The sequence below is a fragment of the Delphinus delphis genome, chromosome 5 (genome assembly GCF_949987515.2).
Source record: "Delphinus delphis chromosome 5, mDelDel1.2, whole genome shotgun sequence".
Classification (NCBI taxonomy): domain Eukaryota; kingdom Metazoa; phylum Chordata; class Mammalia; order Artiodactyla; family Delphinidae; genus Delphinus; species Delphinus delphis.
The window spans coordinates 56119361-56141882 of NC_082687.1; the positions used below are offsets into that span (position 1 = coordinate 56119361).

Consider the following 22522-nt stretch of genomic DNA (forward strand, 5'->3'; position numbering starts at 1 on the left):
GGAGTGTTTTCTTAATTTCAATTTCAGATATTTCATCATTAGTGTATAGGAATGCCAGAGATTTCTGTGCATTAATTTTGTATCCTGCTACTTTACCAAATTCATTGTTTAGATCTAGTAGTTTTCTGGTGGCATCTTTAGGATTCTCTATATATAGTATCATGTAATCTACAAACAATGACAGCTTTACTTCTTCTTTTCCAATTTGGATTCCAGTTATTTATTTTTCTTCTCTGATTGCTGTGGCTAAAACTTCCAAATCTATGTTGAATAATAGTGGTGAGAGTGGGCAACCTTGTCTTGTTCCTGATCTTAGTGGAAACAGGTTCAGCTTTTCACCATTGAGAATGATGTTTGCTGTGGGTTTGTCATGTATGGCCTTTATTATGTTGAGGAAAGTCCCCTCCTTGCCTTTTAACTTTTGAGGGGCATGGACATATATATACGCTACCAAATGTAAAATAGAGAGCTAGTGGGAAGCAACCACATAGCACAGGGAGATCAACTCAGTGCTTTGTGACCACCTAGAGGGGTGGGATAGGGAGGGTGGGAGGGAGACACAAGACGGAGGAGATATGGGGATATATGTATATGTATAGCTGATTCACTTTGTTATAAAGCAGAAACTAACACACCATTGTAAAGCAATTATATCCCAATAAAGATGTTCAGAAAATAAAATTAAATAATAATAATAAAGATGTATTGTTTTTGAGTCAACTAAAGTGGTAGATGACTCCCAGGTATTTTGCTCATAGTTATTCAGTTATTCATCTGACCATTTATTTTTAGAGTCTTTGAGTACTTTTTATTTCTCTGCCCAAATTTAACTATTGGTGCTTCTCAGGAACCTTTATTTCATGCCTTCCCGGGGAGATATAAACTATACCCTACTTCAAGCTGTGACCAAGCGTTGATGACCCTCACATTTATTATCAGCTCAAATATCTCCTGTACTGCAGACAGATTCCTGTAGATTGCCATCTGTGGTTCCCTACTCACCTCAAATAAAACAAGCCCCAAATTATACCTGTCAGCATTTCCCACCCCCATAAATGTGCTAACCGAAAATTAATCACAACAACCATCCGGTGTGAAAGACTTGAACTTGTTTTCTCTCAAATACTTTCTCTACTCTCACCTCTACCCTTATGTTATCAATGTCTCCGAAATCTCTCCATCTGCCACGACTTTTGTTCAGATGTCATTTCCTTTATCATTGAGAGACTGGTTTCTCTACAATCTTTCAAAATTATCTTGGTAAAAATTCTATTCTAATCATCATATTTTTTCCATTTGTCAGATCAAATCTAAAGTGCTTGTTGAAAAATATAATTAAGTTTAATCATTAAGAAATTATTCAAATAGAATAAAAGTTGTATTATTATGTTCAGTAGCATAGACAGAACTCTTCTGGAATTAGACATTTTGATGGCAGCAGCAACATTAAGAATGTTTTTGATAAAACAGTCTCACAATTAGACTGATACTCATATGTGTGGCTGCATTTAAAATCAATGATCTTTGTAATGCCTGCGCTACTAAACAGTCATTCCAAATTTCTGACAGAAATCAGTAGATGATAATAAACAGCCAGACCTTGACATTATTAAATGATACATAAGACATTTATGCTAATTTAGCCTTTGACTTATCCATCATTTGCCATCCAAAAGTCTCTTTAGAAGTAAAATTGCAGTTCTATTACTTTAAAAAATGTTGTTCTACACATAATTTTTCATTAAAAAGACATTAACTTTTCAGAGAGGCCACTAGAAAAGTTAATCTCCATTTGATTCCAGAATGCGAGGATAAATAAAAGATGAACTGTTTATTTTTATGTAAATTAATTTTACAAATCACCCTATACCAAGATTTTAGGTAAAGATGATTACCATTTATTTTCTTTACCATATGTGAGGAAAGCCTATCTTTTTTTATATTGTGCAATAGCATATTTTTTCTTTGTTGTATTTTGCAGCAAATGGAATAATCAAGGTTGTTAGAGACAGTTATGCTGCTTGTTACTGCAAGAGTAAGAGTAAGAAAGGATGCAAACTGAACAGTAGGAAATTTCTCAAGCTATTCTGTACTAAATTTGTGGCTTTGGGGGACCGGTTCTGTTTCACTTTACACAGGTGATTAAAGCTGTAGAGGAAGGCTACCGTCTGCCAAGCCCCATGGACTGTCCTGCTGCTCTCTACCAATTAATGCTGGATTGCTGGCAGAAAGACCGAAATAGCAGGCCCAAGTTTGATGAAATCGTCAACATGTTGGACAAGCTGATCCGTAACCCAAGTAGCTTGAAGACGCTGGTTAATGCATCAAGCAGGTACAAGGCCAGTCTGGAGAGGTTTTTCTGAATATTGCTAATTCAGATTGATGCCACAAATATCAAGTTAATGAAATTATTTGTGTACACATGCTAACCTATGAACCTATATTACACTAATTTATTTGAATATGGTTTTTGCATAATGTTATTCTTTTATAATGAGTGAAATATAAATGATTAAATTATACTTTAAAACACCTGTACCTAATCTAATAGTCTAACCTACCAGTTTCAGATAAATGTTAACTATAGCCAGATTCAGGTAGCATTTTAAAAAATCCCCAAATATGTGTATTTTCAGGTGCTTTGGACCCCACATAGGTTTGGATGGAGGAAAATAAGATTATAAGATAATTGGTAAAAGCCAATTAAGCACTGGTATAATTTTAAACCGGAGATATATAACAACAATTACTCTTTGATTTCCTTAGAATAGATTTCACCACCTGTCATACTTTATGAATATCAACAACTCCTTTCCCTTATCCAGTTGAGTACAGATATTTGGATAATCATTTACTGCGCAGTATGAACAGGACTTAAAAATAATAAATGAGTAATCTTGTGGAAAAAATTTGTGTGAACAAATGAGCATTTTTTAAACTTTTCTGAATGCATGTGAATGCATTTAAATAATGTTACATTATATAAAGCATTCTTACCTCTTTTACCTGAAAAATTACAAAATTATCCTCTCAAAAAATAAATCAGTTTGATTCTGTACTAGAAAATTTACCCAATTGTTATTTTCACTATATATAAGACAGTTGTCTATCTCCACAAGAAAAGGTATCCTGCTGGTAACTGAATTGGCTGCCCATAGTATGAACTAAATGAGAAACAATTTGTTGATAAAGTTACATAAGTTCTATGATTCTGGTATAACATTTGTTTACTAGGCAAAAAGTCATTTTTTAATATAAATGAGGAATGAATCTTCAAACTCTGTTCAGGCATCATTAACTTTCTATGGTTGCAACTGGAGAATGCATCTTAGAGATCATTCCTTATGTTGTTCCCAAAATAAGTGCATTTAAATTGTTTATTGTCATCTAAAATATTGTGTTTCTCTCATCTACTTGTCTGAGTTATGTTAAGTTGTCACAAATGGATATAAGGAAAGGAAATCATAAAAATATTTTTTTATGTTCTAAATTGTATTAATTTATATCAACATCATCATTATAGCTTGAGAGCAGCTTTAAAATCTCCTAAGAACTTTCATACTTCCTTGTATGTATTATGTAGAATTCAGCTTGCTAGGTTTCATTTAAATAGATTTAGCTTAAGACTATACAGTTGGTCCTCTGTATGTGCAGATGTGGAGAGCCGACTGTACTACACCATTTTATATAAGGGACTTGAGCATCCATAGTTTTGGGTATCTATGGGGTGGAGGGCGGGGTCCTGGAACCAATCCCCTGCAGATACTGGGGGAAGACTGTATCTCTCACTACCCCACCTTTATTCAGTCATCTACAAATCCTGGTTCTAGAAGGTGTTAGTTCCTGATTCACTGTCTCTTTCTCTCTATCCCAACCCATGTCACAAAACTAGGTGATTTGAGTAACCATGTAGATGATATTCAAATATCTCTCAATACTTGAAATTTTCCCCTTCAATGATTTTGGTCTCTAGCCCACCTTGAACTCTTTTTCATAGTCATATTCTAGACTTTGCTATTACCAAAAATTGCAAATCTTCTATAATCTCAACTTCGAGATTTTATACTCCATTCTGTCTTCAACAAATCTTTGACTGTACTGTTTAATGGCTACAAATTACTACCAAATGCCCACTTATTCATCCAATAAATATTCATGTGTCTACTCTGTGTCATGCTGTGGGCTAGGTGCTGATTATACAACATTGAGCAATACACAGTTGGGGGAGAGAGAGATAAACAAAATAAAAACATTGTGAAAGTGAGAGTAGAATTTAGCAGAATAACTATGAGCTAGAGTGCTTGTGCAGGTAAGATATGATGATGTCTTGAACTAAGGTGGTGACAAATTAAATAGAAATTGTCAGATTTGCAATATATTGGAAGTCGAATGGATAGTACACACAATTATAGATTGTGAGGGGACTGAAAACGAGGAAGGAGCAGACTATTGTATCATAGAGTATAAAGACGAGAACTTCAGGAAGAATTGGATGTGGAGAAGATGAGTAGTGTGGCTTTGGACATGTTGTGATGAGAACCCCAGGAACTAATGGAGACATGAAGTAAGCATATGAATATATGAGAGATTTAGGCAGGAGATAAAAATTGGAGAAAAATAGATGCTATGAAAGTGGGTAAAACTGCCTAAAGTAGAATAAAGTTATAGCCTGAGTAGACAAGATATAGAGCCATGTCCTGGCTACCTCCAAATTTTAAAGTCAGACAAAGAAGCAAGCAAAGGAGATTGAAGAGACACATACAGTGTTATGGTAGCCACAAAAGAGAGAACAATGATTCAAAAAAGGTTGAGGTAAGGTAATATTTCAAGAGGGAGGTGGTAGTGGTGATTGTTGAATGTTTCTGAAAGGTCAGTCATCTTACATATTGGAAAATCTTCACAGATTTTGATAAAATCGAGGTCATTGCTCACCTTAACCAGAGCAATTTTTATAGAATTGGTGTGGAAGAAACTACACTGAAGTAGGTTGAAGTGTAAATGGGATGTGAGAAAGTACAGAGAACATGAGTAGTAAGAAAGGTATTTGTCCTATATCTTATGGTTGAAATGTACTTAAGTAAACTCCCACTGATGGACATTTAAATTGCTTTTGATGTTTACTTTCATTAGCAAAAATGTGCACATGTACTTTTTGCCATTTTTCCTGATTATTTCCTTAGGATACCTTTCTAGAAATCATCATCTTCCTCATCATCATTATCATATCATATATTATTGGCCAAAGTGTATAAATTTAGTATAGTTAAGAGCATCACATGGTTTGATTAATTCTATTCAGTTTTCTTATGTATTGGGGGTTACATTTTGCTTTCCAGTTCCACTACTGGAATTAACCAGTAATTAGGTGAATTAACAAGCACCCCTGTATATGTAAGAGCATAATATAAAGGATAACTAACTTCTGGTCTCCTGGGAAAGTAGCTTAAATGAGCATGGGTTTCTCTAGTGAAGTCTAGAAGCAATTGGCTTTACACAAATTATCCTGCATATCTCTATTCGGTAGCATTTTCTATATTATTTTTACAAACAAAACAGCTTTAGGAAGTAAATACATCTAAATTACTACATGGAATTTTTAGCTAATGTACATATCAAGCCATTATAAGTCATCATTAACTATCGATAGAAAAAATCTGAGCAGATTGTTTTGTGTTCTGTATTTTGAATTACTTTCTTCCTTGTTAGCATTTGTATATTTTTCTATTATAAATATACTTATAGACTCAAAGATCCATTGATTATGAGCTAATATTACAATATAATTTGTTACAAAAGAGTTTAAATGTTACTTTTAATATTTGTGTTTTATGTGTTTTAGAGTACCTAATTTGTTAGCAGAACATGGCTCACTGGGGTCTGGGGCCTACAGATCAGTAGGTGAATGGCTAGAAGCAATCAAAATGGGCCGATATACAGAGATTTTCATGGAAAATGGATACAGTTCAATGGACGCTGTGGCTCAGGTGACCTTGGAGTGAGTAATTTTTCTGATAATTTTTACATAATTGCTGGGGTGAGAAAAATTGTTCAGAAACCAATCTGGATGAGGTCAAGGGAAATCAGTTAACCTTTGTCCATGTATGGCAGCTTTCAAAGAAGCCTCTTCATTTTTAGCCTGTATTGTTAACAACTGCATGGTTAATGCTACTTGTGGCCAGTATCTTTGCTTCTTTACTTCAAACAAATAACATTTGCATATTTGAATAATTGGAATAACATCTCCTTGGCAAAATACTGGTACTTTGTGTTGTGGAAAAGATGTTTTCTTGACAGTTTTTATACTGATACCTATGTTATATGAATGTAAATACAAAAAAAACAAACTGTAAGCACAATTGGTGTGGCTAGCCCTAAATAACAACAAAACATACTCTTAAATTTTGGCTCTGATGAATACCCAGGTAACATCACCTTAAGCAAAGCTTCCCAGGCAGGAATCTTGTTTACTCTCTAAGTGGTGCATATTATATTCTTGCAATCCAAGGATATATTAGATCCTGCCTCTGATTTGTTATTTGGTACAATCTCAGTGGAACCAATTGTGCCCTTTTCTGTTTGCACGTTTAAGATAAAGTTTATCAAATCTTATTAAATAAAAATCACTAGAGTTAAATATTGAATTCTTGTAAGTTGTTTGTATCTTATTATATACTCTGTATGTGTAATTACTTTAGCCTAATATTTGTTATTTGTGAAAATTAACTGTTGTTATGGTGGTTACATCTAGATTACATTAACACGAATGATGTTTTAACCTGTGAATAAAATGATAACTTAGTTCAAATTACCTACAAATTCAAAGGTTAAAATATTGTTGTAAGGTTTAAAACATGGTAGAACCTTCTAAAGCACTAAACCACAGACCTTCTTCCATTACTTCACATAATATGAACACTGAATGCTTGGTTCTCACCATTTCTATTCTGGCATTCTCTGGTTCATTGAATTCACTGCCCATCCACAAAAAGGTAACAGGGTATCATCATTTATCACCAATTAATGTCATATTCTCTCAGCATTTCTCTTCTCCATAACTATAGCTAAAAGGACCTAAAATCACCACTCAGCTGGCTATCTTAATTTATTGAATCTCATTTTCACCATCACCACTAAATCATATATATTTGATGACACATATACTTTGCCCATTATTTCTTTGGACACTCAAAAAACTCATCTGTGCTATACTTAAAATAATAAATGGAAAATTTTACTGATAATTTAAAACTATTTTTACATGATTGCTCTTTAATTTTTCTGTAAAAATGGTCATTTTAATTTATTAAAGTCATTTGTCATTTTATATTAAAATGATACTGTAGGTATTTCTTCTACCCGATGTCAGATTACTTGTAAATATATAATAAAACTATTTGCATTAAATGATGTCTCTTTTTTTATTAAAATAGCACATATACATGTATATATTTATATCCACTACTTTTTTTGTTTCTCCCTTCAGAGAATAGTTATAATCACCAGTAATGGCTTTTGCATTAACTACCTCTGTTTTACTTTCTTTGGGGCCCCCAAATACTGTAAATATGTTGAGTGTTTTAGAATTATGGTTTCACTTTTTCTTATTTCTTTTAATTCCTTTCTCTTTACTTTCCTATTTTCCCTTCTATCTCTAAACTCTCTCATTTTGTATGTTTTCTTTCAAGCCCTAATAGCTTCTTCTATCATCTTATGATGGTCTGCAACTCATTTCTCTTTTCCAGTATTTTTGTCTGGTCAGTTCTTCTCTACTTGGTTCAATTTCTTCTCTCTCTGTTACTTTGGTAGCTTGTTGCCTCCTGTTATATTGCCTCCTGTCAGATATTTTATGTTTTAATTTATTTACTCTGACCAGAAGAGTAAGGTGAAATTAAGAGACTTACCAACATCTTCCTGTTCAGAGAATGTTGGTCACCATGTGTCAATTGCTTGGGACCATAATAACACATTCCTTACTAGGAACTGAGCCAGCCAACCTTAACCTCAGTGAAGCTGATTTATTGGAGAGTCCAACACCTTTTAAATACATGTCATCTTGTTTACTGTGGGGTTTTTTGTTTGTTTTTTAAAAATATTTGAATTGGAGGACTGATTTTTTTAATAAATTTATTTATTTTTTATTTAGTTATTTTTGGCCGAGTTGGGTCTTCATTGCTGCGCATGGGCTTCCTCTAGTTGCGGCGAGCAGGGACTACTCTTCATTGTGGTGCGCGGGCTTCTCATTGCGGTGGCTTCTCTTGTTGCGGAGCATGGGCTCTAGGCACACGGGCTTCAGTAGTTGTGGCACACGGGCTCAGTAGTTGTGGCTTGAGGGCTCTAGAGTGCAGGCTCAGTTATTGTGGCACATGGGCTTAGTTGCTCTGTGGCATGTGAGATCTTCCAAGACCAGGGATTGAACCCATGTCTCCTGCATTGGTAGGTGGATTCTTAGCCACTGCACCACCAGGGAAGTCCTGTTTATTGTGTTTTTGAGCATATTTTTTTCCTATTAGTAAGAACATATTTATCAAAATATTATGTTAAATAACTCACAAAAGAGTGGGTAATCAGTTACTTGTTTGGTCAGAAATATAAGAAACAAAATTATCTATGCATTTTGCTAGTCTTTCACCAAAAAAAGTCAGTCATTATTAAAGACTATGGCAAAGGAACTGGGATATCAGTAAAGACAAACTCTTAACTACTTAATGATTTATATATACATAGTCTTTGCCTATATCTAAACAATAATTTTATGTAGCCTGTATAATACTATAATAAAATAAAATATTAGTGTCAGTATTATTGCCAGAGTATAGTAGAAACTGAGAAATGGAAGAAATATTCATACCTGTAATAAATGCTTAGAAAAAAAATAAAATAAGTAATATAAAGCAAAAGATCAAACTGCCATATACCTACATAAGAAAAATATGCTATAATTTGTGCCATTAAATTTGTTCTCATGGTGGGTTTAGAATAAGGAAGAGTAAACAATTACAGTTTTTCAGAACCACATACTTTGGTGAAAATTTCCTTCATAAAGGTTTAATTTTATTTATGTTTTTTGTTTTTGCCAGCACATACACGTATGGCTTGATGTGGAATAGAAATGAAATATTTCAAGATCTTAGAGTTAAAATGTGTTCAATGAAAGTGGCTTTCAACCTTAGATGTTTCTGTCTGCTGATCACTGTGCCTAAACTTTGCTGTTCTGTGAACAGTACTCATATTAGAACAATTGTTGTAGCAGTAATGATGCAATCTGTACTATGGTGTTTAAGTGCAGTGAGTTATGGTCGATAGGGGGAATTGTGAGCTTGAGGTGAGTTGCAAAATGAATCCAAAGATTTGAATTAAGGACAGTATTACAGCTGTTTTTTAAACTTGTCAGACCAGTACTGTCAACTTTTGATTATTCAGAAAATGAGCAAAGTCCAATGAACTTAAATATTATATCAATTGTGTGTAAGCTGAAGAGATTCCTATTAGTATCATTTATTAAAATAGGGTCTTAAAATATTAAAATATTTTAAAGGAAAGTGTCACAAATCTAGAGCCAAAATTTGTGCACACTAATTCAAATAAATTTAACTTATCATTATGCATAATTTATTATATGCCTAAAATACACATAGGAGTGCTTACTATCCTCTGTGCTCTACATAAGTAAGCTAAAATGTCTAGTGTAACCCTCACAAGGTCTCAACCGTTGAAAAACATAACCAGGTCATGGTTAAGTTCTCTCTTGCCAAATATATGTATATTTATCTTGTACAGTACATATATAATGATTATCAGGATTCTTTTAAGTGAACCAAAGAAGTCCAAACATACAACTGCATAATAAAACTATGACAAAAAGAATAAGCACTGAAATTTAGTGAATATTCATTAAACTCTCTTCTCCCTTCTCCTATCCAGCCAGTGTTGGTGGGGCTAAGTACCAATGATATGGCTAAAAGGTGTGTAAAGCAGAAGGGAGAAGAATGTAAGGGAATGTTTCCTCTACAAGTGGATGAACTACATCCTGAATAATCAAGAGCTGGCTCCAATATCAACTAAACACCTCTCGTTATTCTCCATTTTTCATTCTGCCATTTTAGCACCATAATATCAGTGTTTTCCATTATTTAATATTATGGAATAACATTTGAAAAAAAGATTGGAATGTCATCACAACAATGGCAATTCATTATATTTGCAGCGTTTCTAAAACTAACCATGCTTTGTTGACAAAATCCAAATCATTTTTTATGTAACAACACTATTCTCATCATGTTTAGATTCATAGGCCTATGCTGAAATATAGTTTATCATCATTAGAATTGGCTTTGGGTATTACTTAAGATTACACGTGGTCATGATAAAAATTAGTATAATATTTGTAAAGGGGACACACCTAAAACTTTGCCTTGCTACAAAAATTCCTATATAGAAAAATGAAGTAGTAAAATACATCTTAAACCATTTTCAAGTTAGTTTTTCAAAAATCATTGCAAATAGAGCAGCACCTTCATCATGAAATGTAAAATACTTCAGTTTTTATCAAATTTCTTTCACATTATTACTGTTAAATTGACCATTTAATATGTACTTTAAGGAGTAAAATGGAAATTGTTGGAAATCACAAAAGTGTGAGACAAAACTACATAAAAGAAAATACTTTAATGTACTTATCAATATTGGAATAAAGTTACTTAGCCTTTATTAGAAACGTTTTTCTAATACCTTTTTAATTCTCATTTGTAGTATTATTAGAAAAATATAAATGGGATTTTTAAAGAAACTACTTTGCTGCTGAGAACAAGTTTAACTGCATTAATAATCTTATTTCTGCCCACTTTTTAACTGTAAATCACATTGTATAAAGGTAAATGTATATTGCATGCATTATAAATGCTACTTTCTAAATCTCTGCACATTAATTTGACAGCTTTTGAAATGACAGATCAGATTTTAAAAACAACAGCATTCCATTAAAGACATAATTTATGGCAGTATGTAAAACTCAATGCTGTGTTCTCATAATTCCGTTTATCCCATGGAAGGAGGGGTAGAGGTGGGAGGTGAGATGGAGGGAGAGAGAGGAAGGAGAGAGAGAATTTCAGTGGTCTGACCTTCCGTATGAATCTTAGGGGATAATCAGATCATAAGATGATCCTAAATAAAATTTTATGCTTGGGAAAATTCAAACAAATTTAATTTAAAATCTAGATATATGACATGTTCTGAAGAAGGACAGGTTTTATTTGCCTGTAAACACAAACTCTATAACTGTATTAATCCAATACAATTCCTTAAAACATTCATTCTTTAGCATGATATAGATGCCACAAAAAATTTAAATTCCCAAAGCACTGAACCAGAGTCTTTCTTGTGGTTATTTGCAGAGAATGAAGTTATACTTACATATAATATAATAACAGGTTAAGACAGTGGAAACAAAAATAAGTCAAACTAGTGATTTCATGAGTTAGACAAAACAACCAAGAGTTGGAATATGGAATACATACACGCATACACCCCTGCCCCCCGCCATAGATACACACTTCAAATTAAGGTTTTGGTATTGTATATGCAAAGTCCACCCTGTTTGAGCAGGAAAACCTGTAAAATTTTTTCAGGTCTTTCAGAATAAACTGTAATAGCTATTTTCAAAGCCTCATTCCTATTAATTGGGTTGGCCATATGAATTGTGCAGTTTAAGTATGTATATATTAAATCAGTACTTTCAAATCTGAATTTGTCAGAATCACCTGTAGGTTTATAAAGCATGTGATAAAACATATGTTTTAAACTTTATTTCAAGTACTAATTATTTACATTCTCTAGTAGAGGTCGATTGCTTTCAGTTTAAGAAATTTTAGACTCTTTTCTCCTGACTTAGGTCCAAAGTTTGGTAGTGAGCACCCATGAATTCTCCTGTCTTCACAATTCATGATGCATAAATTACATGTGGAAACATGAGTATTAGTTATACAGCCCATAACTGTAGTTGCCATGAAGTATACTTCTATAGATTGTGTTTCCATAGCTTCAGTCAAAGAAGTAAGTGTTTGGTTTCCTTTATTAGATATCTTCTTTCTTTTAGAATTTTGGATATTTGATGTTATATATACAGAGTTCTCATTTTACAGGTGAATAAATAATTACATGTAATTTAAAGTTCTTTGCTCAAAATTATATCTCAGAGAAATGAGAAATTAAGAGTATGGACTTTGGTGTCAGATTCCTGGTTTTAGTCCCGGTTCTGCTAAGACTGGCTGTGTTATCTAACCAAGTGATTGCTTTTTTTTTTTTTTTTAGCTATTTGCCATTTGCTAAAACTCTCATAAGAAATCAAGAAAACATAAATAGAAAAAGACACCTAAGATATTATTTAGATAAATAATTATTTCCAATAATAATACACATGGAGGTTAAGTACCCTTTTATTCCATTTGTATCCTCTGATAATTAAGAGATTTCTTTGATCTTCCAAAACTATTCAATTTTACATATAATAATTCTAGTGTCATTGTGTCCAATTCTAAAGAATTCTAAGACAATCTGAAATTGATGCACTTACTGAATGCAAAAATATTCTACTTTTAGCATAATGTGTTAAATAGAGTAATTATCTAAAAAATCTAACATACCAAACATCCCTTGTCATTTAAAAATCTTGAATTGTTAATGCTCATTTTTTATAATTAACGTTATTATTTGCCAAATGTACCTGAATTATTATATTTGCCAAATGCATATTTTGGGAAAATAGAATTCCTGAATATCCTATGAAATAACATTTAAAAACCATGAGCACTGGCCTTGAGCTCCATAATATGCTAGTAGTTTAGGAATCTAAACATTTGTAGTTTTCTTTTGAATAATAAGCTTGTTTAAAAGAAACAGTATGAAAGCATCTTGGTTAAAAAGACTGCTTGATAGCATGTAATCTTCAGAATGCTCTAAATGCCAATAGAGCCTAGATGTATTTGATAAAGGAAAAAAGCTCCTCTACTTTGGGTGCCAAGTAAAAAATAAAATATTTGTAAGTGTTATAAGAGCAATGTAGTGCTGATTATCCCCTAAAGATATCTGTTATAGAAGATGATTGTGCTGACTGAGTCATTTGAAAAGTTTGGTCTTCAACTGCTTAGCTATGAAATTTTTTAAAGTCTATTTTATGCTCACTTCTTTTAGCAAAAAAAAAAAAAGTGCTTGTTCATATTATAGGTCCATATTTTCAAAACCGTTCAATGAAATTGTACCCTTTAATTTAAATATTTATTGGTAAGCATGTGCAAATTTGTTTTTTCACTGCTCTGTGCCACAAAAATAATCATGTCCAAAAAGGGTGGCAAATGTATAATATATCACTCCTTGTTGTAAATACATCTCTGACTGCAAACGGATTTTCAGGTACAATTTTAGAGCCTGCTTTTGAAAACTGGACCCTGTATGTCTAAATTGGGACTGTAATCTAATTAGTTTCTGCAAAATGTTTGCCTCTTTGCCAGCGTGAAATATTGAGGTGTGCTACAAATTGAATCAATACATACATCCAATGTGTGCTTTCTTCATGCAGGGATTTGAGACGGCTTGGAGTGACTCTTGTTGGTCACCAGAAGAAGATTATGAACAGCCTTCAAGAAATGAAGGTGCAGCTGGTCAACAGGATGGTGCCATTGTAACTTCAGTTAATTGTCACTTCGTCAAGTGAATGATTCTGCACTTTGTAAACAAGCCCTGAGATTTATTTTAACAAAAAAGGGGGTAAAAGGGAAAACTCAGTGATTTCTAAACCTTAAGAAAGCGTTTGTTTCAGCCACAGAATTTGTGATCAGTGTTTTACTAAAATCTCTTTATCTTCCTCTCAATATCTTCATTTTTCATGAAGCAAATATAACCTGCATGGAATTAGAACATGAGGTTAAACATTATCTTATATTACAACAAAATCCTTCTCACTACTTCTACAAAATTTTATACATGAAATATATAACTATATATAGCACCTTTTTTTTTTTTTTTTTTTTTTTTTTTTTTTTTGCGTTATGCGGGCCTCTCACTGTTGTGGCCTCTCCCGTTGCGGAGCAAAGGCTCCGGACGCGCAGGCTCAGCGGCCATGGCTCACGGGCACAGCCGCTCCGCGGCATGTGGGATCTTCCCGGACCGGGGCACGAACCCGTGTCCCCCGCATCGGCAAGCGGACTCTCAACCACTGTGCCACCAGAGAAGCCCCTATAGCACCTTTATAGAAAGAAGGCAGCCCTTTTCAAAATTTCCAAGAATCTGTTTGAAAGGAAAAGTTTTATAGCCATTTGTGGGCTAACAAAAGCTGCAGTTTACTGAAGTTTACTTCAAACTTCAAGTCTTAATTGTCTACATAAGTGTATTGAAGAGCAATATGGTTAGATAATTTCTAAATAGATATCTTCTTTTGTAATTTTAAATGCTGTTACACAGCGTTAAGTTATAGAAACTAGTGTATAAACATGTTGCTTGATCAAGGACAAGTACAATACAGGGTGTATATTTATTTTTCTGTGTTATAAAATTTACTTATAGTTGTTCTTCTAGAAACTACTAGGTAATAAATGTGAATATACTGTATAATTTGCTATATACCCAGGAATCAATTTAAGTTGGAGCTCTGTGTGTGTGTGGCTTGCACATGTGTGTATTACCATTCTGCTTGCATTGTTAATAGTGTTTTAATTTTAGCAACATTCAGGAACAAGTGTTCCAGAGTGTATTAGGAATCGGAGAAATAGGGAAGCTTAAAACAAAATTTAACCCAAGCTTGTGTCTTTTTTCCTCTCATGTGTCTAAAATCTACTAAATCTCTTTATTCACCAACAGGAAATGTCTAAAAGACTAAATCCCCTTTGGCGTTTTAAAAATACTTTGTGATATCTGTGATAATGCCGTTCTTCTAGCCATTAATCTTGCACCCCTGTAAGAAATTTCACCTTTCTGAGTCCCAGAAAATATCTTGTCAAGCAAAGTTGACACCGAAGGGCACGTTTTCAGCAGGATGTAGAAGGATTTAACTGTGCAGACTTCTGTTAATGTTGTTAAATCCAGCACATAGCACCAAGCATTACCCCTAAGTGTTAATCCTTGGTAACCATTTCCCTTGTGGCTCAGCTCTAAGAAATTTTGATACTAAAGCAGCAATGGAATGATGACAAATACATATGTATATATTTTTCCCTTTAGAATTTTCTCTATGGCAAGACTTGACAGTTTTATTTGTTGATGGCAGTTTATTCATTTGGTAATTTCATCTTGTATTCAATTACACTGAACTGAATTTATTTTGATGAGCCAATCTGAAGTGTTATTTAACTGGCCTTATTAAGAAATATATGTCCTATGTACATTCTATATACCACACTTGGTGAAGACTGACATTTGAACCGTTATTAGAACTTGAACAAAACTGAGCTCCTTGGTGAAATAACCAAGTTTTTTTGTATTATTACACTTTATAAATCATGAATGACATGTGATTATTCAAAGAGCACAGCATTTAAGCAAAATACAGCCTACTTCTGGTTATCAGTGGCAATAGTTATACTGGAGTAGCTTGGATTAGTGACATCCATAGAGAATATACCAGCATTATATTGTTGGTACCCCCTCTCTCTTTCCCAAGTGCCTGTTTCAGTCAAATGTTAGCATATACAAGAATAAACTTTGACGACGTACCTTCTTTCTACCCTGCCCACCTTTTACTTAAGTATCTCTTTGCTAAAGAATATAGGGAAAAAGGGAAGTTTTAAGCAATTTCAAATGATATATTGAGTCCTGTCCAATTAGGGCTATAATTCTTTACTGGGTCTGTACTGTACCATGGGTCCACACAAACTATGCTTAAGTATACTCTATAGTAGTGAAATTTCCAGAGAAAATAGAGAGAGATGGACTTAACTTTGTCTTGATAAAAATCACAAGTAAGGAGGCATCACCATTACGAAAGATGCATTTGTTTGTTTCAGAAAACAAAAAAGTAACTAAACTAATTCCTTTTGTACAAAATAATTGGAGATTGTGTTGCATTTATTGAATTTAGTAAAACCAACCAAATATAAGTGATAAAGTAACAACTGAGAAACTTCAAAGTAAGAATAAATTTATTGATTTAAAAGAGAAATGACCATAAATTTTAGAGTTGATGGACTAGCCACAATTACTTATACATAACAAATATACTTAAATTGTTTTCCAGCTTTATGTGTTCAAAGATGATTCGGAGGTCAGGACGGAATATATCTAAGTGATTGGAATTTGAAGTTACAATGCAGATTTTCTCTTTTTCACAAAAGAACATTATAAATTAATTTCGATCAAATTTATTTCCTTCCTTTGCAACCTTAATGTATATTTTGTAAAGTAAATGGAGATGAAAGTTAAATAAACACATAGCTTTCATCAATATCTCACTTTGGTTGAGACTTTCTAAGGAATGTCAATATGATTTTAGAAGATGCACTCCCGCCCCCCCCAAAAAAAAGAAGAAAGAATTCCTCTCAAAAATATTTGTTCACTACTCGATATATCACCAATTGGGAAGTGCCAATCTCATCTATAAATGTGAGAAGTGGAACAAGGAGAGAGGCAGCTTTTGTGAAATGCAACAAGGCAGTAACCCAGGGCAAGGTTTGACAAATCTTGATTGTGTGATTTCTTATCCTTTTGGTTCATATCGTCACCTACCAGACAACAAAAATAAAATATAGATTCAATAATTTTAGTACATAAGATAGATTTGTCAAATTAAACATAATGTTATTTTAACTATCAGTAACAATACCTTTAAAGCATAAGTCTTTCTCAGTGTTTAACTTTGAAAAAGAGGTAAAAGCAGGGAGTAATTCTCAACTTACTGATATCTGTCGAAGTCACTCAATTCTACTTTTATCAATCATAATTTGTTTTCTAATCTTGCCATTTGCTCACATGTAAAAATGACATAATCAGTTCTTCTTGGCTGCTGAAATGTATGAATTGTATGTAAAAATGTAAAAATTTTGATTTTCCCATTTAAAAAAAATGAATGTGCATGGTCTTTTATTTCTTGTATTATAATCACCAAGTCAGTGTTCTAAAATTGTAGGATTACTATAAAAATTATATTCCAATATTCTACCTAAACTTAAATGTGGTCAGCATTATTAGTTTCAGAGTTGCCAAAACAATGCAAAACATCCTTAACTCAGTTTGTAAGAGTTTTAACCAGTGTGCAATGGTGAAGAAATAGTTTCCTATCTCAAGTTTAAAATGGAAAATTAATATCAGTTGAGCACTTAATGTGTTTGCATGTCTGCTATTTAATCTCCATGTGAAAGTTAAAGATTTTTTTAACACCATTCTTTCTCCCATTTAAAGTGGGTTCTCAAAAGCACAAGCAGAGATATTTACCTATGGAAGACATTTGTTGGCTGTAATTGTACATTAGATGGCAAATGCCATTTGAGTCAGATGTTAGAAATTTACTAGATGTATGATGTTGCATAGTAGAATAAGATCCTTTTCTCATTTTGTCCTTTCTAAAAATAAAGAAAAAAGAAAGCTAAGTATGATAGTAAACTGTCTTTGCTTATGTCCTGACAGATGTTTAACCTCAAAATAAAAAGTAGGTACAATAAAATGATGATGATGATAATGAATAAACAATCAAAGTGCTAGTTTTATTTGAAATTAATAACTAGAATAAGTCAGCATTTTTTCAACTCTGTAGCACAGCTGGTTACATTGAATATTTTTCTCTATTATGCTGTTAATTATATAGTAACGTATCAAAGAAGAAATAGATAAGAACTTTCTTTTCATTTCTTGTTGATTTATGAAGAAGTCTTTTTACACATAAATGATTGAATGTTCTTATTCAGAATGACCACATAATTATTGCTTAGGAAAAGACACCAGTTCTTAAAGAGTCTATTTATAATAATCAGAATCAAACGTTATTTGTTTCTTCTAAATGTAAATGAAAAAAAAATTGAAGGTGGCAAAAAATGTGATATTTATTCAAGCTGGGCTATCTTAACAGTAGAAGTTTCAGTGGTCAACATGTTTGTGCATCTTTAGATGCTAATAGTTTTACAATTTATTATTTAAAAGTGTAAAAATTTACATTTATAATAGTCTGAGAATAAAACTTAGACTCAGTCATTTGTTAATATGTTTATTAGAATGTTTTAGTTTCAGGCAAGTCAGAAGCAGCTGTATAGCGTTATTCTATGTTAGGCATTGGGATATCTCAAGTCCCTGCCTCAACATTAATTCAAGGAAGAATTAGCATTTCTGTATTTTTTCTCCGTTTGAAGCTCTATGTGCATTTGGTCTGTGTACATGTTTTTGTAGTGTAAGATATGAAATTTTATATTTTTTCAGAAAATAAAAAAACACTTGAATACAGTTAATTCCGATTGTCATGCTTAACCCTCCCCCAAAAGACTTTAAACTTACAGTCTTTGTATAATGATTTCAGTTCCTTCTGCTAAACATGTTGGAATTTCTTATGCTAAATATTTAAAGTGCAATCAGCATCTCTTTTCCTCAAAGACATATTCACGAATCTTTGCATTCAAATGTTTTTTGCAACTAGAGTTTGACACTGAGATTGTTGGACATGAGCATAACTATGTGAAACCTAATTAGAAGTTTAATCGTGACAGTGTTATACAACATTACTTGAAAGAAAAAAACCCAAACAAACAGAAAACTGTGTGTACCGTCTGCAAAAAGAGACTTTCTGATGACGTTCTTATCAACAAGCATCTGCTTGTGGCAGAGTGTGGAGGAGTTGCATTCTTACAGGAAGGGATGTCATTAAGTACAAACACTCCCTCTTCTTCTCTGTGTATTGTATCATAGTGGTCTCCTTTTGTAAAAAGCATAACAAACAATCTGCTGTATTTGAGGAAATGAATCATATTTGTATTTTGTTTGCACTTAATTCATAAAAAGTGACATCACCATGCCTCTGGAAATTATCCATAACCCCTTTGTCTATGCAGAAAATCACTATTACAAGGGAAATCATATGCTGTTTGCTTTACTCTCATGTAAAGACTATGAGTTCTTTCTCAGCAAGTAGACAATTCTTACTCTTGCTTTGCTACAGGGGTAAAGATCCTGTGATAAAAGGAATTTTCCCCCAATCCCATAGGCACTTTTGACCAGGTAGGAGTGATGGGGTGGTGGTGAAAAAGTTAATTAACATTTAATAAGAACGCACTATTTTGTATTAGAATTTTTACACTTACCTTTGAGATACATTTTATTGTCTCTGCTTTACTCATAAGGAAACAATGACTCAAAGCTGTCAAGAAATTGCCCAAAGTCTGACTTATTTTCAAAAGTAGGATGAAACCCACATTTATTTGAGACCAAACCCATGTACTTTCTACCACACTATTCTGATTCCACCCCGTGCTATCTAGGTAATGGATTAATTTAAGCCAACCTGTTAATTTAATTGATGCAGGAACTAATGGTTAGTGAAAAAAAATGATGTGCACACTTTTCCAAAGCAAAGTGTAAACCTTGGGTGGGAACCAGGATCTGACTGATTACATTTCTAACATATTCAGTTTTCAGAATAAGCAGACTTTGGGAATCAAAAAAAGTTTTTCTTATTTGTGATTCTTCCACTGAGTAGCAGCACAATCTAATTCAGAGTATTTTTCTAGCATATGTCATAGTTTTCTCACTTACAAGCTTAGGAAATTGTAATAAATATATATTACTTAATTCCATCCATGATAGCTGAAATTCCTCTATGAAACTTTGAAGTCTACAGGTGATTTACTACCAAATTATTATTACCAAAAGTAAAATAAGTTGATGTTTCTGAAAATCCACAGTAGCCATTCAAATTAAGCAGAGTTCTATATAAAATATCAAATGTATTTTACTTGAATTCAGCAGGTAAAAACTAGCAAATTGGAATGAAGTTGGCAAAAATGCTGAAATATAGATGAATTTTTTCACAGCAAGAGTTATTCTTAAATCATCCATCTAATTTTTTAATAGTTGGTTATGAAAAATACAAATCTGTTGGGATTATTAATTTCAGTTTGAAGTTTCTTAATGATCCTAAATTTCCAGAAAGTAAAAATCTTCATTCAATCCTCACAACAGTTGAGACATTTATTCTGTTTTTCTTTTGAACAAAGATAGAAATGGAGCCTATGCAAGGTTAAGTGATTTTCATCCAGATCACATAGCTCATTCATATATCCCTTCTCTCTTTTAAAGTTAACCCTACTGCCCCTGAGTTCCAGATTACACTCTCCTACATGCTTTGGAATCTGTTCCATCCATTGCTCTTGAATATCCTCAGCTGTCAGTCTCCCTGGCCCCATTACTCCTCCTCTACACCGTGTGACAGAGTACAGAGCACTGTGGTTGTCTGGAGCCAACATTTCATATCCTGATCTGTCACTTAACAATTGCATGAACTCAGACAAGCCATTTAACCTCCCTGCCTTCAGGTACCTTATCTATTAAGTGAGGAAATAACATGACTGTTATAATAACCTAAGGATATCGACATAGAGTGAAAGTAGTGTCCACCACATAATAATTCTTCAGTAAATATTATGTATCTTTATATATCCTACTTTGCCATCTCTTCACTATCAAAACATGTAAGAGAATTACCTCGATTTTCTTATCTCTTCCTCTCTTTAATTTCACTGCAATCATTCCTTTCATTCTGTATTTGTTTTAACATAATATTATCAAAACTTTCAAATAAAAATTGATAAAATTTTAATAAATTCACTTGTACATGTAAACCAGCTTCAGCAATTATCAACTCAATACCAATCTTGTTTTGTACATAACTCCACTATCTCTTCTCCTAGATTGAAGAAAAGGCCCAGATATTATATCATTTCATAAATAAATATTTCAGAGTGCATCTCCAAAATGGAGGGATTATTTTAAAAATATAATCGTAATACCATTACCCTACCTAAAATTTAATAAACTTTAAAAATATTTTTAAATATCCAATCAGTATTCCCCTGTTTTATCATACCTTTTTTTACAGTTCCCTTAAATCAATATACAAATGTTCCCTTTATTTCCTGTAAATTGGCAGTCAGATTCAGGTTTGATTTCTTAAAGAATACATCATAGGTAGTTTTGTGTACTTCCATCAGTACACAAAGCCAAACTATCTTTCTGCTATGTTAACGGCAATTGACCATTGCCAAGTAATTATTTGTTAATAATTTCAAGATGGTGATTTTCATCATTCTTTGTTCATGCTATACTACTTTTATAAAGACTAATTTCCCTTCATTAACTCTTTAGTTTTTCTGAGATAGAGTTTATATAGATAAAGCAGAACAGTGTATTGGTGTTATTTTGTTTTGTTTTATTTAAAAGTGATCAAACATTCAAATGACCCCCTTGTGGCCCTTGGGCCTGACGGCATATTTTACTGATCTTTTTTCTTCAGTCTCTCTATTCTCATCTTGACTAATGTCTTAACAACATTAAGAAGGCCCTTTCGATGTTATGTCCACCTTAAATATCCTCCCTTTCTTGGCATCCAAGAGCTCAATTTTTCTTGCTTTGCCTACATTTCTAGCCATTTATTTTCAATCCTTTCCACTATACTTTATTATTCTGCCTTCCTTTCAAATACTGAAATTGTGGGTACTCTTCCCATCCCATGCTATATGCTTTCCCTTGGAAGTTGTATCAACTCACAAGTCTTCAATATTAACATATACTGGAATAGCATTCCATACTGAATCTCAAGCACCAATCTTTCTCCCAAAATATAACTCCATGTGTATAAATTTTTACTAAAGCTCTCCAACTGGCTGTAATGTATGCATTTTAAAATCAGCATATCCCAAACTGACTTCCTTACTTTCAACACAACTTATATCTTATTCCATACTCCCAGTAGAAGATACTACTTTATATGTAGTTAAAAAAGGAGAGATCTAAAATTTATATTTTAAATTTTCTCTACCCTCAGCTCCATCTAAAACTTATAAAATTTTATTAGTTTCATATTGAAAATGTTTCTCAGATGTATCACCAGCAAATGTAGAAAAAATAAGAAAAAGTCAAAGATAACTCTAAGTAGGAAACATAGCCTAGAAAATTAAATATATCACCCGGAACCAAAGAGACCCTCTTCCTTGATACTTTAACTTATGCATTTTTATGATAAGGATTTAATAGGAATCTTACACGATTGAGCAAACAGTTATAAACATTATACAGCACATTTTATCCAAAATTTTATAAAATAGTGTAACTTTGGATCATGAAAGAAAAAATTAGAAACATCAGATTGGCCCTTTGTACAAATAAATAGACATACCCCTTAGAGAAGGTATTCTGAACCATGTCAGCAAACAAATTGACTTGGATTATGCTAAAAAATATATTTTAAAGAAAATAAAAATTTATACATTCAAATGAAACGATAAGCCTTGAAGGGTTTCCACTCTGATATAAGGATAAAGTAGAATGATTTACTGTATCTTCCTTG

General features: G+C 32.8%; 1 protein-coding gene across 1 annotated transcript in view; it reads left to right on the forward strand.

Moving 5' to 3' along the window:
- The window catches only part of EPHA5 (EPH receptor A5), a 318271-nt gene extending 310886 nt beyond the window's left edge, over positions 1-7385 (forward strand). The window contains exons 16-17 of the mRNA XM_060012452.1: positions 2139-2332; positions 5840-7385. Of these exons, the coding sequence (XP_059868435.1) occupies positions 2139-2332; positions 5840-5999 (354 nt within the window). The 3' untranslated portion in view covers positions 6000-7385. The remainder of the gene's footprint in view (positions 1-2138; positions 2333-5839) is intronic.
- The last annotated feature ends 15137 nt before the right edge of the window (positions 7386-22522 follow it).